Here is a 21,380-nt window from a genome sequence, read left to right on the forward strand (position 1 = left end):
CCAGGAAGAAGCAACCAGATTACCTAGTTTAAAGCAAAGTCCTGCACTGACTGGCTAAAAGTACCAAACCTTGTGAGCCTCAAAGAGAGTAGGGACCTGAACCAAAGATCAGAATCCCCAAAGGCACTAATAAAGTCCACACAGCCGACTAACTCAGAATCAACAGTGAATCACAAACCAGAGGACAATGTGGAAGTACATTTAAAACTGAGAAGAAGAAGGACTTCCTTACACAAAGCATAGAGGGAGTATGAAACAAGCTACCCAGCCATGTTGTTGAAGCCAATACACTGGCTTCCTTCAGAAAAGATCAATCATTCTATCAAATAACTACTAGGAATCAGAAATGCTAGATGGGTCTCTGATTTGTTATGGATCTCTTATGTTTGTGTATAGAGGAGATGATTTTTTAATAAAAAGGGAAAATGACTAACTTATTAACAGTACAGTAATTCAGAGCAATGGAAAAAGAACTAGTTAAGGAGTAAGACACACCCCATCAAAGTAATGCAGAAACCAGCTATAATGGCACAATAGACAGATACTGTATCTAATGTCATGAATTTCAAAGGCAGAACCTCAATAAAACTAGGCTACTGCAGATTATGTCATTTATGCTTTTGTTAAAAAAAACAGGATTTGCATGCAAAAATTTTATCATGGTTTTTACCATGTGATACAGTTATACAACAGATTCACACTTAAATGTAAAAAGCAAGCCTTTGAGCACAACCAATATATAGAACAAAGAACCTTATAGCACAAACAAGCCCTGTTTTGCCTTTAAATGTGTCTCATGACCAGCTACTTATGTGTTTTGACTTAAGAGGTCTATTCATGACTTCTCAGGCAACAGAGGGGCAAGGCATGTTAACTATACCACAGAAAATATTTGAGAATGTAATATAAATAATCCTGAAAGAATACAATCTTTTAATTCTTGTGTGCCTCCAGTTTTCTGAAACTGACCGTGCAGTATTTCACAGAAATACCAAAAATGATAACATTCTAAGTATGGTACACCAGGACAAAACATTTTGCAAGAACAAAAGATCTATAAGAGTTGAGTACCACAGATACTTTGAGCTCCAAAGAAAAAAAAGATAAAAATGCATTCTGTGACACGGATTCAATTACAGCAACTGTTTGCATTAAAAACTAGTTTCAATTATCATCCTAAAATTTTACACGTTTACATTTTTTTATTTCTAAGTAAATATTATGAATAATAAAAAAACAGTACAAGAGTGTAAACAGTAATGCTTTTTTACAATTTGAAATCCCCTGACTTGATCTGAGTAATAAAACATTTAAGACATAAACATGACAATCATAATATTACAAGCAAGAGGAGGTCATTTGGCCCTTCTAACCCTATCTGGGTGTTAGTAGTGCATTAAGCCAATTGTGAAAGAAGCCAGGATATCGGCCTTTGGGTAAAGAAAAGCCTAATGTTCTTGTTTTAAATAGATCTCCACATAATGGAATATCACATATACACACACTTGCATGCACAGATAGACTCTTGAGCTTGAGTTATTAAAAATAAAAATACAAACAATAATTAAAACAAACTGAAGCAAAAACAGATTTAAATAATAAATGTTCAGTTTTATTTTTTAATTACTAACGCCCTTGCAAAAAATGCAACAGTACGTATGGTTCAAGAAAACAGAAAACCACACATGGTGATTCACATTGGACTCACTTGCTGTTATGGAAATACAAAAAATTACAGCCATAATTGCATGAATTATTCAGCAGAATAATACTTGAGATTAGGTGTTATTCAGTATGATATATGCAATGCTGGACAGCACAAAAGAATTGTACTTGATCGCTGGTCTTGGCACATCCAGTTTCTTGTATAGTTTTAATTCCTTAATTTTCCAGTAACCATGTGGTTATGATTTAAAATATCATTACCAATCAGAAGTAATGTGGCAATTATTAATTTTTATCACCACCATGTTATCAAACTAGTGATTCAGTTTAAAATATTTGCATTTTCACACCCACAGCAGGCCCACTTAATTTCCTCTACAAAGACCGTTCTTATCCTTTGTTTGGTTTAAATCAATTAACTTTTATGTCTTATGTTTTTGTGTTATCTGGCACACTGTTTGCCAGAACCCAACAGCTGCACAGACCTACCTTAAACACACTATTTGAAATGAGAACTGCTGTTGATGTTAACATTTTCGTTTTCAAACAGAACCTTTAATCTTGAACATCTTGAAAAACTGGAATGCATTAGAATTGGATGAAAGCTCTGCCTCTCCCAGTAAGCTACCACATACCTGTCATACACATGGTACTTTGGAGAAAATGATTTATTTGGGCCAGGTTCTTTCCACTGAAAAAGCTGGTTATATAAACCATTAACGTTTCCTAATCAACTGACTGGTCTGAACTTGTATTTTAAAACAGCAAGTGATTTAAACTTAACACTTTGGAAACCCTTTTAAGTGTGAAACCAATCAGCTCGTCTTCTAGTTGCGCATTCTGGCACCTGTATCCCATTTGCTATGTTGGCTTTTTTATTTCTGATACTGTTTCCAAATGAAAGGGAATTCATACTTGAAATTATTCCTAAAATCATCTAAAGATTACTGTATATTCTTTTGTATCATGGAAATCAAGCAGGCAGAGACAAATGGTGGAACAATGCAGTCCACAAATGGAGCGTGTGCACATTTTAAAATGTGTTCTCTATTTTTAGTTTTATTCCTTGAAACCTTATGTAGTGACAATTCAGATTTCGCATTAGATTGCATTACTAAATCCAGTTCATATGCTTGAAAAAGTGTCAGCATTAAGGAAAGCTGAGGTTACCTATTTTTAAAAGCTTATACAGTAATGCAAGAATTATAACCTAGTAGGGGTTACAGAGCTCAAAAATGAAAAAAGATTAAAATAATTCAATGTAATGAGACAACATGCATAACACAAAACAATGTCTTCAGTGTTCTGTTTCTGTTTTATAGTAGTACTAATTAACACCCCCTGAAACCTGTGTATTAAAAAGTTTATATACATTTCAAAATGTTTCATAAAAGATGTTTGGCAGACAAAATCTTTCAAAATCAAAGGGTATAATTATTTCCAATAAAATACATCTGTATATCAGATTATGAATGTTTGTTCATTTTTGTTTACCACATTTGGTAGAATTAGTAGAAAAGAATACACATTCAACAAATTAGTCCTAAAGTATAAAATTATCATTGGGAGGTAAAATAGGCCTCCCTTTATTCCTTCAGAGCTACTCACATCAAGAAATAAAACTAGTTGAAAACTAAAAAAAGTGAAGATCACTGCTAATTAAACACACCGCAAATAATTCTACATTATGATTTTAATGTAATCTAGAACCACCTTTCTGTTTCCTGTGATGAAACATACAGCATTGAGACTTTTAATCCCGGCTATAGACCTGAAATCCTGATTTTTGTTATGGAAACAGAAACATAACGCATTTGAGAGGAAAACAAATATTACAACCAGTATTCAATTTGCATGGCTCTTCTGCAACATGTGTGTTATCTCTTTTTTTGTATGTTAGATTAGGCTGACTAAGATCAAAAGATTGGATTGTATAAATTCCATTGACCACATGCAATAGAAAATGTTATGTCAGCTCTAAGTAGTGGAGCTCAGCCTGACCCGTTGAAAGAAACCCCCTAACCCCAACAGATGTTTATGCCTATGGAAGAAGGCAGAAATGTGGAAAGAATAAGGGAATTGATTTGCAGATTTTCTAACATTTCCATCCTCACTCATTTCATTTTATGCTGACCTCACCCATACCTGCCAGCCACAGAGAAAAATGTTTACAGGTATTAAAACATGTATAACATTCTATTTCTGTTTGCTTTTCAACCTGCAAATAACTCATCCCATTAGACAGTCATTAGACTACCCCCTCTTCCCCTGCAAGGTAGATTAACTACATCTTGCTTTAAGAAGCAAAATTCAGACCAGCTTAATCATGCTGAAACTCTCAAATCCTAAATCACTTTCAACACTGGGATGGATATTACATTTTGTATGAGTTGTGAAAAAACAAGCACTAAATTCTTAAATATGTCATCTTAGCCCAGATGGAAGACAAAAACATTGTTCCTTATCTGAGACAAAACACTTGCTCTTCAAATACCAAAACTGATTTAAAGGCAAGCAAACTGAACTGTCTCTCTGTTGTTTCTAAATGTGATTTTGCACCTTTGAGAGGCTGTCATCTTGTTCATTGCTGTTGTCAAAATCTGGAGATGCCAATCTCTTGTGTGGTGCTGTGAAGAAAATGAGAAAAAATAATTAAGAAGGAAACCCAACATTTTTAGTACAGTAAATGATGAAAACAGAGGTTAGGGGTTAATCAATACAGCGGTAATTTAGGTTTTGTGTATAATATCTTGATCCTAAATTCACCAACTAAAAAGCAAGACACTTATAAAATGCATATATACTGTAAAACTGCAACAGGAATGAAAGTGAATGTACACAGTATTCTGGAGTATGAAAAGTACTTTTTCACTGAATGCTCAGTAGAATAGATACTGGAAAGTTAATATGTACTACAAATTTTGTATTGGTGGTATACACCCTTTAATCAGTAATGCATAAATAATACAGTAAATATTTCTCAAGACTAGACCTTATAATTATAGTGAAGCCGTTGAACCACACCTATGTAGATCTGTGCCACACCTAAAACACAGCTGCTTCAGCAGGGATCACCCACACCAGTCCGTGACACAGACACACACTTTCCTTTTTCAAATTCTGTCCCGAAAAGCCAATACATTCCACATATTACATAGTTTAACAAAAGTTACAATATCACCCACCTGATGACTGTTCTTTATCTTTAAACATTCGAACATTTTTGGGGGGTATAAAACATCTAACTAGGCAGATGGAAATGTGATAATATACCAAGTTTACAAAGTTAAAGCTGTCACCATTCCAGTGATTTGGAAGCTATTTGGCTCAAATTAGAAATCCTGAGACACTGATTAATTTCTACAGATTATTTCTATCATTACACATAGGCTGAGCAGATGTTAGATTTGGACGCAGTGTGAAAGACAACCAAAAAGAATGGTATACTGTCAGCCACTGTCCTTTATACTGTAATTTTTCCCAAACGTATTGAACGACAGGCAAACATTGCTGAAGTATGCAAAAGCTATGTGACCTTTAAAACAAACATTTGTTCTCAAATGCTGGGGTGACGGTAGGGTTGTGCCGTTTATAAATTCACATGGATGTTTACTCACAGCTGCTGTCCGTAAGGAGGGAGCTTGACAGGAAGCTGTTCTGACCTCGAACAGAAGAAGAAAGAGTAGCCAGGCGGATACTGCGAGACGCGGCATCTACCTTCTCATCCTGAAAATCAGAATGGCCAAGCTGATACAAGTGCATCAGAAGAGTGAACCAACAGCTGAAATTGTCACATTGTTGATTTACAGATTCCTACAAAAATATCTGCCCTGTGGAGATATTGAATTAAAAAAACACACTAGCTTCTATTAACATTCTTACTTGTTTTTTTACCTCTTTTTTACTGAAAATGTCTAATTTAAAACTTAAACCTTTCTACAAGAGAAGAGAAGCCATAATGAAAAAAAAATAGTAAGATGTGCCCCCTGTGTTTTGTAAGAAGGCACTAGGTGATGTGTTTAAGTCATTACCCCTTGGGTCAGGCTGGGGTCTGTAGTCATTATAGTTGGGAAACAGCAGCTTCCTGCACTGGCTTGAACAAGCAGGGTCTGTGTGTTTGTAAGAAGGCAGACTGGGTGGAGACAGCAGTATGTGGAGGTACAGTGGCGTAGCAGTAAGTGCTGCTGTGCCACACAGCCCCTGGGTCCCAAGTTTGATTCCAAACGTGTTTAATTTGCATGTTCTCCCCCATGATCACCTGCTTTTTCTCCAGCTGCTCCAGTTTTCTCCTACCTGCCAAACATGTTGCCCAGACTTTCTGAGATCTGTGTGTGTGTCCGTGTAAGTGTGCCCTGTGACCGCCTACCTCCCTATCCAGGGTGTAGTCCCTGTTTGAGCCCTGAGCGGCTGGGTCAGCTCCGGGCTGCCTGACCCTCACCACAAGAATAAATGGCTCTCTGGTAACGGATGGATGTTATGTAACCATCTAAACTGATGTTCGGATGTTTTTGCCGCAGAGCTGATATAAGCATTCCAGAAAGTTCTGTCGTTATTTAACACTGCTAACGTGCCAAAAGGCAGCTGTGTATTTTAAAGATCTTTGAAATGTGCAGTGCACAGTAAGCTGGATCATTAGGCAGATGCTATAACTACTTACATCTAAGAATGCATGTCATTAGAGTAATAATTTGATTTTTTTAAGGATTAACTGAACTACTGGGATAAATGTTCCCGGAAAGAAATATAGATTTGTCTCCTGTAGTTATAATTATTGGTAGCAATTACCCAGTATCAACGTATTTAGTTTAATGTGCCAGAATCCCTTTGCCACAATACCTTGTTCTGGCAAAAGAGCCTGATCTGAAGTAAACAATGAAGCGACTATCAAACAGGGAAGTTTAGCCACAGGCTTCTGAAGGGTTCAGGAGAATTGATCACTGCTGCCAGAATGGGCTAAACTAAAACCAGTTCAGTACATACTATAAATACTTCATATACAGACAAACGTATGTACCCTGGTTATTATAATGCTATAGTAAGTAAAAGAGTTTTAAAAAGCAACTTTAATGTATTAAAGAAAATTGTTTAAGGAAGGACTTTGTACTACTATCTGATATACAACAAATATTTAATATATTTTGGAAAGTTGCTTAAAGTACCATTGATTCCCTGTGATCAAAAATATGTATTATATGTTTATATTTTTTCTCAAAGGAGATATGAAATTTACAGTACCCTGTATTCTTGTATTCTTCTTTTAGACTCCTCTAGCTGATGCTGTAAATCTCCAACAATTTCTTTGTATTTAACATATCGATGTTCAATCATTTCCCTTTGTCGCTGTGATTCCTGGAGTGAAAATGACAATTTTTTTTCAAAGAGCAAATCCAGTTCCACTGTTGCCTCACCTTGGCTGTTTCTAAGCTAATTTAAGGTTTTTGCCAAAGATTTGTTTTAAATTTTGAGAAAATTACAACCAAAATAGATCAAAATAAAATCTTAAATCAAGGAAAAACACACACACACACATATATATACAGTATATGTATATCAGTTATTTTCAGAATGATTAAAATCTGTTTTATTATGTATTATAATGCAACAAATTTCAATAAACGTAGAAAGGAAGGATTTAAAGACAAAGAATATAATATCAGACAAACTTACTTCGCATCTTTTCTGAACTATTAATTCCGTTAGATGTAAATGTATTAGACTCCAGCTGTGAATATCGAAATATTCTCTTTGGACACTTCTGCTAAAAAATACACATTTTTTGGCCTTTCATATCCAACACTAATTATAACTGTCACTTCATAGAATTAGTTTTTTTATTCTTTTGAATGCTGGAAAGCAAAAAACACATTTTTCTGTTTTTAGTCTGATCCAGATTTCTTATCTGCTACAGAGTTCAAGCAAACACATTTGTCTGCACACAACTGGAGCCAACTATGTCAGGATTATCTCTTATCTGTGAGGCTTAACGTTCAGATCATAAAGGAATATTCACAGAAATGACCAAATGAAAAACTTGATTCAAACTGAGAAATGACAGCGTTTTTATCTACTTGTGTCACGAGGTAATAAACACTGGTAAGAATAGCAATAAAAAGTAGGTGCCGATATCAAGATTAGAGAAACTATCAAATCAAAGTTCAGTTCACAAGAATTACACATTGTAAGAAACGTTAAAATACCCAGTGACTTCCAATAACTTGCCTCAAGATCCTTGAAGTCTTCTAGTAGACTTAATTTCTCAGGAACAGATTCCAAATGGTCCAAGGCTAACCTAGTACTCTAAATGAGATATTAAAAGCATACTGTTAGGTTTCTTTAGCTTAATATAAAACAATTGGGCTTCTTATTTATAATGTTGATGTAACATTATAAAGTTGTTCAAAAACTTCAAAATTCTTCAATAATCCATCGTAATGAAACATTACATTTTATCGGTTTCATCAGATTCAGTGTTGTTGTTGACACTACTGAAATCAAACCATTGATGAAGATTAGAAATCTTGCGTGTTCTTTTTTATTTGTTAGAACATCACAAGGGTATATCTTTTTTTCCACCAGTGAAACATTGCTTGGTTAAGACCTGTGATCCTCAAACATTGATTCATGCCTTCATTTAATCAAAGGTAGACTACTGTAATCTTAGTGACTGCAGTATAAAGTATTTCCTAAGATACTAAACATGCTCCAGTATATTAAAATACCTGTACTTTTGTGTGTAAACTAAAACTATTCTGAATCAGCACAGTGATAAGCTTAAGCATTGGGACAGTGAAGTGAAAATGTTATTTTTGCTGTGTACTAATGAAATTAATGACATTTTCTGTCTTTTCACCACACTTCACATTCAACAGATTAAATCAGCTCGTTACCTGCGCCGAATAAACTCGCTCACAAAAAAGGCACTATAGTGCTTTGCACTCAGTCACAAATGGTCAATCAAAATGATGCCAAAAACATTTATTCACCACCCAAAGCCTACAGTATATACTATAAACATGCATGCGTAGATGATTAATTTCTTTGTATGTCCACTATACGGTATGTAGTAAAAGTCTGCATATGATCGTTTTTGTTGAACCAGATTAATAATACATCATAAACTAACAAAAAGAGCTCCCTTCCACATTTAGGCAACTGAAGAGTTTAAGGCAGTTATGGCTTCTTGCATAACAGAAGTGTAGCTAACTGATAACAGCTTCAGATGCAACTGAACTGTCATCACAAGCATTATAGAAAACAAGCAGAATAATCTGGCTTGGTCATGTTTACTAAACTCTGCGCTTTAAAGCTAATATGTACTCTAACCCCCTCTTATATGATATAATGTGATGTTAAAAGAACCTAGTGTTACTGTAGTTGAATAATTTAAGGAGACACCAATGACAAAACTATTTATAATGCTTAGGGATATATGATTTAAACAGCTGTGGTGTATTTTTTTGCATTTGCATTTTATTGCTTGAAAAGGAATGTGAAAAGACTAGGACTATAGTTACGGTGTTGGTAGCATTATAAACACATAAAAGATAAATTTACATTTACTATTTATTTAATATTTAATATATAAAGGTTAGGATGCTGAACTACTCAGCTTCATTGAAGAGGATACTGTCACAGTTAGGATTTTATAAAGACAGAACAGTACTTAAATTACATTGTAATTCATTGCAAACTCAAAGTCTTTTACCACTTTATAAGACTAACTCTTCCGGATCTGAGAAGGAGAATAATACCATGGTGTAATTCCTGGCGTAGCTCAACAGCACACTACACTACAGATGACAAAATGATGTGCGTCACAGACACACAAATGTAATTCCTTATATCGTTGGATCCGTGGATTCAAATAACCATCAAATAAAGATCACTTTATTGGCCATATACAATTTCTTGTCTTTTCGCATACCCAGCTTGCTCTCCATGAGACACACAGACAGGGAGAGAAGCTGGGGGTCAGAGCGCAGGGTCAGCCTTTTATACGGCGCCCCTGGAGCAGTTGGGGTTAAGGGCCTTGCTCAGGGGCCCACCGGGGCCTACACCATCGGAGTAGGATTCCTCTGCTGGCCGCGGGATACAAACCGGCAACCTTCCAGCCACAGGCGCAGATCCTGAGCCGCTGAGCCACTGCACCGCCCCTCTAAATGATGAGGTAATCATTTAGAATTATGACAAATTCAATTAATGACATGTATGTCCATCTACCAACCTACATAATTGTGGTAATGGAACAAGTAAAGGTTTATTCCATGCTGAAAAGAGAAGAAAGGAAACAATGTTTCGGCTGTTGAGCTTTCTTCGGGTGTGTCTTCTTCTACTTTAACACACCCCAAGAAGGCTCCATAACTGAAACATTGCGTTTCCTTTCTTCTTTTTTCAGTATGGAATATACATTTACTTGTTCCTTTGTGCAGCCTACGCATGCTGACACAGCTCCCTACTTGAACTAATTGTGGTAATGTTTGGATCACCTATCAAACTGCCTCATGAACTGCTTGTGAAAAATAAACATTTTAAAGAACAAGGATGCACGTGTGTTCCTTACAGTATGTGCCTCTCTCCGAGTAACTTGCGTCTAGTAACAAAGTGCTTGAACATGGTCCAGCTTTGGAGAATATCATAATTATTTAAAGGTGAAGTATAATCGTCTTTTAGTGCTGTGCAAGCAGAGCGCCAATAGCCCATCTACAAATTAATTTAAAACAATATAATCAATATTGTAATGTAATGGAAAGGCTCATAGGTGTTAAGAATATCAATAAAATAATGCACATATTTTCATTATCTTGTTTTGAAGGCATAGAGCAAGGAAACAGAGGTCAGAATAAACAGAGAAGAGATGGAAAAGAAAAGCAGCATTATGCTCAGAAACTTTAAGACAACTGTTTAATTACTATATATGATTATGGCACCTGGACGTCCACAATGGTTTTTGGTTTCCAATTCAAAGTCACTTAAAACGATTCTCCTTTTGGATATGGAAGTGCACTTACACCATCAATTACAGCATCCTCTCACATAGAGAATTACTGAGGGATCACTGGTCTGTCTCTTATTTTGTTACCAAAAGCCAGAGTATACATTTTGACTGTTTAAACTGTGATATGACCAAACTGATACAGAGTATTCCACAGGGATGTGTGACCTAACATTACCAGCAAACAAAGTGCTGGTGGATATAAGACAGACCACATGATAACTAGCCAGCGAATTACTTGCAAATTTCTCAAGACCTGCAAATGCTGTTATCTAGTGTAGTTTCCACCCCTTGGTTCTGCTATGTTTTAATATTCATTAAAAACAAAATTTAATTCTTACCATTTCCAGATCCAATATTCTGTCCTACAAGATAACAGAAAAAATAATGTATATCATGAAACAACTGCAAGAGGTTTACATTTACAAAAATAACTTGTGCACTACAATATATATATACAAAGGTCAGTCTAAAAATTTGGACTCAGGGTCAACAACAAGTCTGGGTAGCTTGGTCAAGAAACCCACAGCCCTTTGTGTAAAGACGTGCCCCCTGCTCTCAGAACTAAATGCACAGCCAGTTTCAATGCGCTTTTTCAGACTAGTATTTCACTGTTGATTCTGGAAATGTCTATTACTGTTAGTTGAATAAGTCAATGCTTTTGAGGATTTTGAATACCCAAATCAGGTCCCCTCCTAATCTTCTTTGTTCAAGGCTAAAAGTTCTTGCAGTCTGTCAGTGTAGGACATTCCTTCAATTCCAGGAATGATCTCTCTTCTGGTCCCTCTTCTCTGGACTGATTCCAGAGCAATAATATTTTGGTTGTAACTTGGTGACCAAAATCGTATACACAATATTGTAAGTGACATCTCACCAGTGTATAATACAATTTAAACATAACTTTCCCTTGGTTTAAACTCTACATAATAAACACTGTGTAGTTTGTTTATTGGTTCCCTACATCATTGCTCAAAATGCAAAGTTAGCTCTGGCTCTCTTCACCAGTATAAAAAGGAGTTAGGTACTCATTACCACTCAACTCAGGTACACTTGGAGAATATAGCAGAAAGGAGAAGATACTCATTTTAAGCCTTTGAAATGTACTATTCCCCGAGAGTGAATGATGTTCCACTTGTAATGATATATAAGAGCTGTCTAAACTTCTCCTACTTATCTGCCACTCATAGGTGCACCTGTGAGAAATTCTACCCTGGACACATAATTACAATTACTGGTTTTTACAGACTGCCTTGAACAGTCTAATTTTTCTTGATTAAAATCCAAGTCACTGTCTTTAGGGAGTAATTAATTATACAAGAGAGCTGGCAGGTGCAACAACATCACCACAGATGTTCTAAAAGAACTGTCTGATACAGCAAAAAAACACCATTGTACTGCTGCAACTAAATGCTTTAGTATGAAAGGTCTTGAATAAATAGTGTTGAATACAGAATAAACACTGTAACAAAATCACTAGATAATTAAATGATTTCCAATATTCTTTTTCAAAAATAAACACTAATTCTACCTGCCACATCTTAAAAATACTTTAGTCGTAGTATAAGTAAAGACAGTGAGAGCAAATTGTTCAAATTCAACTATTTGGTACTGAAATTAAATACTAAGGAGTTCAATCAAGTAAACCTAACCTAGTTAGTTTTCCACAGTAGTTTTCACAATCTCTGTGAACACCAAAGTGAATATTTCACCAAATATTTGAAGTAATTTACAGGGATGAAGGACCGGAGCACACCAAGGTAAAACACATTACTGGTCGAGGAGACACTCACATGCAGAATTCGCATCTCTTCGTCCTTCCTGCGCGTCTTCTCCAGCAAATCTGAAAATAAACACAGACATCTCCAGATCCACAACGAGCACCCGCCAGAAGAAACCTGGAGAAAACAGCTGAATGGCATTTTTCACTTTGCAAATACACGAGTAAGAAATGGTATAAGCCCAAAGAATGGAAAAACCTTGTAAAATATTTGAACACTTCAACATTTGAACATTGGGAAATATTATTAATAAGTATAGCATCAAGTTTGAAAAAAGTGAACAATGGCAGAGAAGGCATATTTGTGCTTCATATGTGTCACTGTTACTGCAAAGACCTGCATGGCACCGATTTACCCAAAAAGAGTGTCACTCAGTCTCTGCACTTTCTGCTCTTCCTAAGTATTGCTTCATAAAAAATAAATAAAAAAACATCCACAGGACTTAATACACCCCCCTGTAGCTGATAAGATCCCTTTCAGGAAGAGTAAATACCAACTGGTTGAAGATTATTCATCTATTTCAAAAAGTCCAAACTGCTGACAGATGGGCACACAATTTAATATGGCTTTTGCCCTTTTTAAATACTAAAAATGAATGCTGATGAGACACTTCATGTAGTTCATGAAATGAATACTTACAATGAAGGATCAGTTATTCCCATTCTATAGAAACTGTACACTTTTCCAGGATCTGTACACCTGCACTCACTCACAATTCTGTATCTTTTTGCTTTGCAAAAGATACCCATCTTAAGAAGCCTCCAAGCAATTGTAGCACTAGTTATTTTTTAATGCTTTTTCAGGATTAGCAAACTATTTAAAACAATAATCCCTTGAAACAGTTTTGAAAAGTGAAATCCTGACAATGCTTTGATTGGAATTGCTACAGTAAGTCAATAACGATGCCTACAATCAATGTTATTATTAACAAAAGACTTTAGCAGAGAACTGCACGATATGTTGAAAAAAACACTTAAGCAAGACTTAGAATATCAATGCAAGATTAGACAACATTATATTTTCCATCAGTGTGATTTCTTGTCTATAAAAGCAATGCTACACAATATGTCACAACACATTTTAATGCTGATAACAGTGCAAAATAGGAGAAGTGCTTCGACCTAGAACAGCCTAGTATTAGGTTTTTTTAGTATAAAAACCTAAAAAACTCACAACTAACACAACTTCAAGATGCCACTCTCAGCTAATCAACTTCAGAACAGTTCCATGGTTTGACTGCAACTTCAACCCCACCTGTCAATACAATCAACCACAATTCTGTGTCCATCCTCAAAGCTGGACAGAGGAGGGGGGGAGAACACCAAGGTTCATGTGCAAAATATTGGTGATTCAAATGATCAACTATAACAGAACTGAACCACAAATAATTTGCATATCAGTAGTCAAATGATTAAAATCACATTGCTGCTTGACTGAATGTTTGTATACCTTCCCCTGCAGCTATTTCTTCCGATCGAGGGAGGCCCAAGCGGTGAACGCACATACTGTAGCACTCACACTCCCTATACATGCAGTAGTAATGAGGTAATAACAGCATGTGTGTGGGTTTATTCTCAGGGAGAGCCTTATGGCTTTGTATCTACCAATATATGTGGTGACAAGATCAATACCATATTCTTTGATTGTTGATAACAGATTTACTATTTGAACCTGGAGTTAAAAAAAGGCTATAAGGAATGTGACGTACCTTGGAATTGTTATGAATGACAAGTGCTGCAGAAATACAAGCTATTATTCTTATTGTTGTTGTTTTTGTTATTTAAGCCTGCTTGTGATGTGTAAACATGAAGCAAGCAATGTCTACATATCCCAATCAAATGCTGTTCAACTAGATAAAACAATGCTCTCCTTTAGACATCAATTAGTAAACACATGCATGAATTAGTTCTTTCTTCTGCCGTCTGCAGATTACCACACATAACTGAACACCAAGGAAAGAATTCCAAGTGTCTGTGAACTGCAAATGCTAAATATAACCACAATCTTATTTTATTGTCATTAAATGTATTTCCAAATAACTGTGTGCATATACTAAACCATTTTATGAAAATCAAAATTAAGCTCATTTTGATTTTTGGTAATCAAGGGAATGTCATTTCCATCAATGTAAAGGAATGATCTTGGCTTTTTATAAAGTGAAGTCTCAAGATTTGTTTGTGTCTGAAATCTGCAATGTCATATGTTAACTTTGCCTTTCAAAATGCACGAGAATAACATAACATGAGAACACAAATTCCAGGGGGCAAGGCAACAGAATGGGATTTTTTTCCCTTTACATATTGTACTTGTTTAGTATCATTTGGCACAAACTGACTAATGAACCATTATAGAGACTGTAATGAACTGTTTTGTTCCCCCTTCAAATTTACAATGAAAGTCTTGTTTTAAAAAAATATAGGAACAGGGCAGCAAACAAGTAACGTTCTGAAATCATAACCACATAAAATAACTTAAGTACATTTTTAGTTTGGAAATATAAGATAACGATTAGATAAAATTAGACTTCCAACAATACATGTACAGTATTTACCAAATATCAGTTATTAACTGACATTCCTTGCCCGCAACTCAGTGGCTGTAATGAGACACAAAATGATCTTTGAAAAGTACGGTTAAAGAATGACGCCAGAAGGGGAAAATTAGATCTGTCTGTTCATTCTGCACATGATTCAATAGTTCATCTACCTAGCTTATCAGCTGACTCTGTGACTGTCAAGTCTTTCCATCACTCTTTAACAAAAAGCTACCACTCTAGCAGTTAATGTAAACTGAAAGAAACCAAAATAAAGGCAGGTTTACTCAACAAATAAGGTCAATAACATAACCATTTTAAAGATTTCTTTCCATTTGAAATACAAAAAATCTCTGTATCCCTCTGTGGTATCAAAGGTATGCTGATCAGCAGCTTATAATGAAATGCATGTTTTGTTCAGATGGGACTAAACTGTCAAATAGTTTACTCCCATAGAATAGCATTCTAAATCATTATATGGGAACCCAGTCAAGGATACAGAGAAAATGAAAATGCAGTCCCGATGAATTAATAACACCCAATGGTGTAGGATACTTTAATTCTCAGATATCACTTTATGCATTTGGCCCATTCAGTGGCAAACTACAGACCCATTCTGGCAGAATACATCAGTGTCAGCAGCCAGTGAAGTGGAAGAGAGAGCTAGGAAGTTAAAGCCTTACCTCTGACAGCCTCATCTATCAAAGCACCTGCATGGTGGAGAAAGCCCCCCACGTCTGACTGTAAAGTGGCTCTATAAGCGAGCACAGAGAGAGTGGAGAAAAGCCCAAAGCAGAAGGCAGACTGATCGAGTGATCTCCTCTCCATTTCAGTTTATTGCAAATAAGGAACTAGAGACTAAAGGAAAACGAGAAGCAATAAGGACAAAGCTCATACAATTACAGTGTATTCTGTAAAAGTATTTGACTGTAAGATATGAGCAGAAGAAAACTGCCTTCTAAAGACAAAAAGGTTCTGAAGGAGGGGCTGCATCGTTTTGAGATGAGTGAAGCGATCATGGTCAATTTACCATCATTATCATCCATGTCACAAATGAAGGAAAGGGAAAAATCTGCAGCATTTAGAGAGCCTGAAATTTAACTGATTTTGCTATAAAGTAAATGCTTAGGCATTTTGGGCGTCTTCATGTTCATATTTTATCAATACAATTCATTAAGCATAATTCTAATGCTAGTTATCTGAAACACCTAAATTAATATTAAAGTACCTTAATAAGCATTTTAAAAGATCAGTACATTGCCTTTTTCAACACATGAGCAATTTGGCTAATTTAGCAGGTGTCAAACTTGAATCATAAAACTGTCTAGACATTCTGCTGACAAATCTCTTCCAGGCAGAGTAGAAATTCGCAGAATCTTATAGTTCTCTGAATGGATTTAACTTTAACAGAAATGTTCTCATGAACGAGACAGTGCAACACTGCCAACTGTGTACTCAGTAAACAATTAGCTTAATTTTAAAGGACAACTACAGCTATTTCATACTACTGTCTAGAACTGAAGACTTTTGATCACTTGAGCCAACATATCTGGAAGCTAACCCATGTCTCAAACTATTTTTTTTTTTTCCCTGAAAAGAAAAAGCTTAGATAAGGGAAGAATATCAAAGCTAATCCAAAGACGAATGCAACTTAAATACTTAAATGATCAGAGGAAGTATAGACCTCTAGTAAAACATCAATGAAATTAGTTTAAGAGTTTACATTATTACTACAATGTCACTTAATTGAAAATGAAGCTTTTTTGTTTTTACACAGAGGGCAACATGATGAAAATTCTATTTCTGAATGTTAAAGCTCATTTCCTAATTTTTTACAATTAAGATTTAAAGGAATCCAAAAGTGTTCCTCTACTGCTGAAGCTCAAGGATGGCATCACTGCTTATGTGCACAGCAATTGCTTAACAGAAGCATTCCTTTTCCTAATATAAGAAGTCTATTTTTGAAATACAGTATATTGTGATATATTTCAAAAGCTACAAAATGTCTTGTTCAAATAAAATGTACTAAAGAGACTGCAGCCAACAAATAACTTTGCCTTCATTTCTTGTCAATAAAAAAATAAAATAATATTTCCTAAAGACAAGGCTGTTGCATAGAAAATGCATATTATAAAATTAATTTTAAAAAGAAGTTTCAATTATTAGGATAAACAAATCCTAATATTTCATTAAGTTAACAATCCTTAAATAACCAAGCTGTCGATTACAACCCTTTAACACTACAATAAGCAAAATAAGCAACAGAATGAGAACTTTTAAAACGCTGCTTAAGACATTCTCACAGGTTAAGCTGATTACAGACAATGTAAAAAAGAACTATATTTCTTAAAATCCTTTAACAAACATGGCAACTTGAAACAATGCCTGACAGAAACATGGACCGATGAGATGGATAGTATCTCTGTCATTTAAAATGAGTCTAACACATCATTATGACATATTCTGAAAGATTTCGCAACATGACAGTCAAGGCTGTGACCTTTAAGACGCATTGTGGAACACACAAATATCCCAGTGCATATTAAACCCACAGACCTCCACTTTACAATGTTATGCTGAATCCTACAGGATTCGATGTTCTATAATCACGACTATCGACCCGAAGATAACACATTCCAAAGAGATATGCCTTTGCCAGTGTTTCGAGGTTAGAGCTTATGTAACATCCTAAATTACAAAATATTGTCAGCTGGACAAATGTAAGAACTCAAGAAAAAAAAAACTTTATATAACCTTATATAATAAAAAAGAACTAGCTCAGCAAAGCTACAGAGCCAAATTAAAGACACAGCACTGAATGAACCGAACAGATAAATATTGTGGATTCATTTACGGTCTGTTGCAGGTATCTTTTATCTTTTTAAAAAAAAGGAGATAAAAGTGTTACTCTGCAAGTAAATTCTTTTCAGTCTTCTAGTCCACATCCAACACCTACCCATCATACAGCAAAGTAAAGACTTTATAAAATGTTCTTCAAACAAACAACAAAATGAACTTAATATGCACCTCATGCCTCAGTCTAGGTTTTCCTAATCTATACTTGTTCTCGTAGATAAACTATAGGACTGCAAAAATACTGCACTCAAAACTAAAATGAGTTTTGCCATATGGAGAGACATGCACTTACTACTTCCCAATTTTCAAATAATACATCCAGCAGTCAAGACACATCGTGTTGTGTGTGATGCACGCAACCAAAATTAAAAACTGCACTATTGTTAGATGTTAGTGCAAGACATGAATTATTAGTGAAGCTTGTTTCGCAATTCTTTGTGCCCGTTTTAAATCTTCACCTGATGAGATTGGGTCTCTTATTATTTGACACCCAAATCTTTAGATTTCAGTTAATAAAAAGCACTGTTTTGTTCTGCACAAAGATTTAAATAAAGAGCCCTAAAGGTGGCTAACTTTTGCAGAGTGCATGTTACATTAAGTTTAGTTCCAAATTGTTGCCTGTTATAACAGCATGCTTCATAACTGATATTTTAATATTGCACGTAAGATTGCATCATAAACATTCATTGGAAAAATAACATCAAAATGTATTAACTAAATCGTATACTATTATCCTCTTATGTGTATCTTAATTGAACTTGAACAACATTTATATTTGGAATAAAATGCTGCAGGTGTTTTACTAATCTCTAGATCTTTAAAATAAGGGCAAAATTCTAAATTAAATCAGGTTTATAAACATAAGCACATCGTTCTAAATTCTGCCTGTACACAGCTAACAGTTCCTAAGACTTAATTCCATTTTTAATCAAATCAGTGAGGCAAGTCATGGACATAAATCCTTTTAATCCAAGATCTTACCATCTCAATGCAAATAAAAGTGAGCTTAAAACACAAGACTACAGCACAATCCCAGGCTTTACACATTGTCCCTAGAGGTTTTTGATTTAGATATGGTCACAACAGGGCAATCGTTAAGCCATGTTCTGGAGAACAAACATCCCAAAAACAAGCCATAAGGTTTAAACTGTGCTTTTTATTTATAAGTGGGAGTGACACAATCAAAAACATCAAAACCAAAATAACAAGCTAAACAAAAGCTTAGCTCCTTGTTGAGCTCCTGGCTAAACTTCTTAAGGGCCTTCCTATCCAAGCAGATATCTGCTTACTGGCTTCAACGTAAACACATCTTTGGAGTCACACAGACTCCCCAGAATCAAGCATTCAGTTTTTCCCCACTCACTTGGTTGAATGAACATATTCACTAAAATCACGAAAGCCTTGGTTTAAATATCCACCTAACCAAACCAATCTGCTTTCTCTGACTGGTCAGGTGGTTGAGGGCAACAGCAGCTTATTCCCCAAAGGCTTCTGGGGAATAAGGCCCAGACAAGGCGGCCATTTTGTCTGGAACAGCTGTGTCCTCACAATACTTAACCGAAAACATCAAGGTGGGTAACTGGCAACTCCAGAAAGAAAAAGAGCACTCCACGTTGTGTGAAGTTACAGCATTGCATAGAATTGATAAATTGACTTTACCACTTTTCATAAAGTTTTGGAAAAGTGAAGAGTTCTGAAAAAGATCCTTTGACAAGCCTAACAAGTTTCTACAGTGGTGGAAATGTGACTCAAGAGAAATTACAATGCAAACATGGGCATTAGACATTGCTCACTAAGCAAAAGAAACAGAAAACAATGAATGTCATTTTCTCAATTAGACATTTCCCGTCTTTTCTATAAAAGAACAAAAAGACAATGTAGCACCTTGCATAAAAAAGAATCTCCCACTTGTTATTTCAAGCAATGTGAAGCTCTTAAATTTTAAAGAACTTGGTGGTGAAATTTCATTTGCTCCTTCCAGCTGACTTCTTTACTGCTCTTCCTTAAAAACTCAAATTAAATTAAACTGTGAGTCTTTATATTATATTGATCAATTAAACATGCCACAACTTTGTTGTGCATCTTACTGCATACTGTGCAGAAATGCAATGGCAGTCTTCTTTAAATATGTTCTCTTCTAGAACTGAAAGCTATAGCTAGGATAAAATATTTATAATGTCAGCAAGATAGTACAAACACTTCTCTACAGTATTTAAAGATGTACTGTACTGTATAATATTATGACAAACTATGGGCCAGAAGTAATCTGAAAGCACAGAACTACATCATAAAACTGGAAACATGGGGTAATTTGGCAAGTCTCCCATTCCCTGTTTCCCCTCCTGTTCAGTTCCCCAACTCTCCAGAGGCCTACCCATACTCTTCCCCTGCGAGCGAACTGGGATATTCCGAGGCTTTGCTGCTCTCCTGGTGTCTGCATTGCTTGCTCCTGCCCATCTTGTGTTACATCCAGTTCCCTGACTTTGTTTCCTGCTGGCATGCTCAAAGACCTTTACAGCTTAGTGCTAGCACTGTTCCAGAAACAGAACAAATCACATGACTGTATTTATTTGCTGTGAGAACAGGACCAAATCTGATAATAGATTCACCCCACAAAAAGAGATCAAGCTATCTGACATCAATAAAATATGTATTTATCTTCCTTCATTAGAACAAAACCCTTAAGCCCTTTAATAACTGTTGATGTTGCTAGAGCTAGATGTGATTGTTACAATAACCCTCTGTTTTAGCCATGGGAATTAAATGATGAATGCTGTTGCCAAACCCTTCTCTGACAATGAATTGCCCTCTTGTTCCTATTTTGTGCGAATGTTGTAATGGGGTAAGCTTTTCATTTTGCAGTTCGACTAACCCCTTCCCCAGTCAAAGTTTATTTGCTAATCAGGAGTGAACTGTTACTTCAGAGGACCAAACCTCTCTCAGGGAACTTTTCAAAGAATACTTGAGAAATGATGCAGAGCCTCAAACAGAGCTCCCCAAAAAGCGAAAGTACCAGAAACAAACTCTTGCTGTGTACTCTCTTCAGAGAGACGTTCTAAACAGCCTCAATAGTCATGCTCTTGACGTGATGAGAGAATACCACAGTTGACCAAACAGAACTGCCTGTAAGGTAAATAACACACAAGATGCATATCCCTGCCTCCAGCTGATTTCATCCTTATACCCTGAAGCTAGGTTTTAAGTTTCATCTCACACGTACAGTACATCTCTATTTTTAAAAATAAACTCTTTTGGGATGACCAATGACAACCAATGGATGTCACGAGTCACGGTTTCCTCTGTCAGCTCACAGCTGGGTGTAAATTTACAGCTCCATAGAATGACAGGGACCAAGAAATTAGCCCTTTACGACACTGAAATACCACCAATTTATTTTATATACATGTCATTTAGACAATTACTGTGAATTAAATTAAATAGTTAAAACTATATAACTTCACCACTTTTCACTTTTTTTTGGGGGGGGGGAGGGGGGGGCTGCATTCTGATGTTCTTGTGAGAAAGAAAAAGCAGAAACAGGGAAATGCCCCCCTGA

General features: G+C 35.7%; 1 protein-coding gene across 1 annotated transcript in view; it reads right to left on the reverse strand.

Moving 5' to 3' along the window:
- Positions 1-1,591: 1,591 nt before the first annotated feature.
- The window catches only part of cep128 (centrosomal protein 128), a 57,614-nt gene continuing 37,825 nt past the window's right edge, over positions 1,592-21,380 (reverse strand). Inside the window, exons 18-23 of the mRNA XM_088925974.1 lie at positions 12,448-12,497; positions 10,999-11,022; positions 7,885-7,962; positions 6,901-7,014; positions 5,283-5,391; positions 1,592-4,292 (exon numbers count right to left, since the gene is read on the reverse strand). Coding sequence (XP_088782100.1) covers positions 4,207-4,292; positions 5,283-5,391; positions 6,901-7,014; positions 7,885-7,962; positions 10,999-11,022; positions 12,448-12,497 — 461 coding nt within the window. The 3' untranslated portion in view covers positions 1,592-4,206. The remainder of the gene's footprint in view (positions 4,293-5,282; positions 5,392-6,900; positions 7,015-7,884; positions 7,963-10,998; positions 11,023-12,447; positions 12,498-21,380) is intronic.

Source organism: Atractosteus spatula, chromosome 9, assembly GCF_055471065.1.
Source record: "Atractosteus spatula isolate fAtrSpa1 chromosome 9, fAtrSpa1.hap1, whole genome shotgun sequence".
In the NCBI taxonomy this organism is placed as follows: domain Eukaryota; kingdom Metazoa; phylum Chordata; class Actinopteri; order Semionotiformes; family Lepisosteidae; genus Atractosteus; species Atractosteus spatula.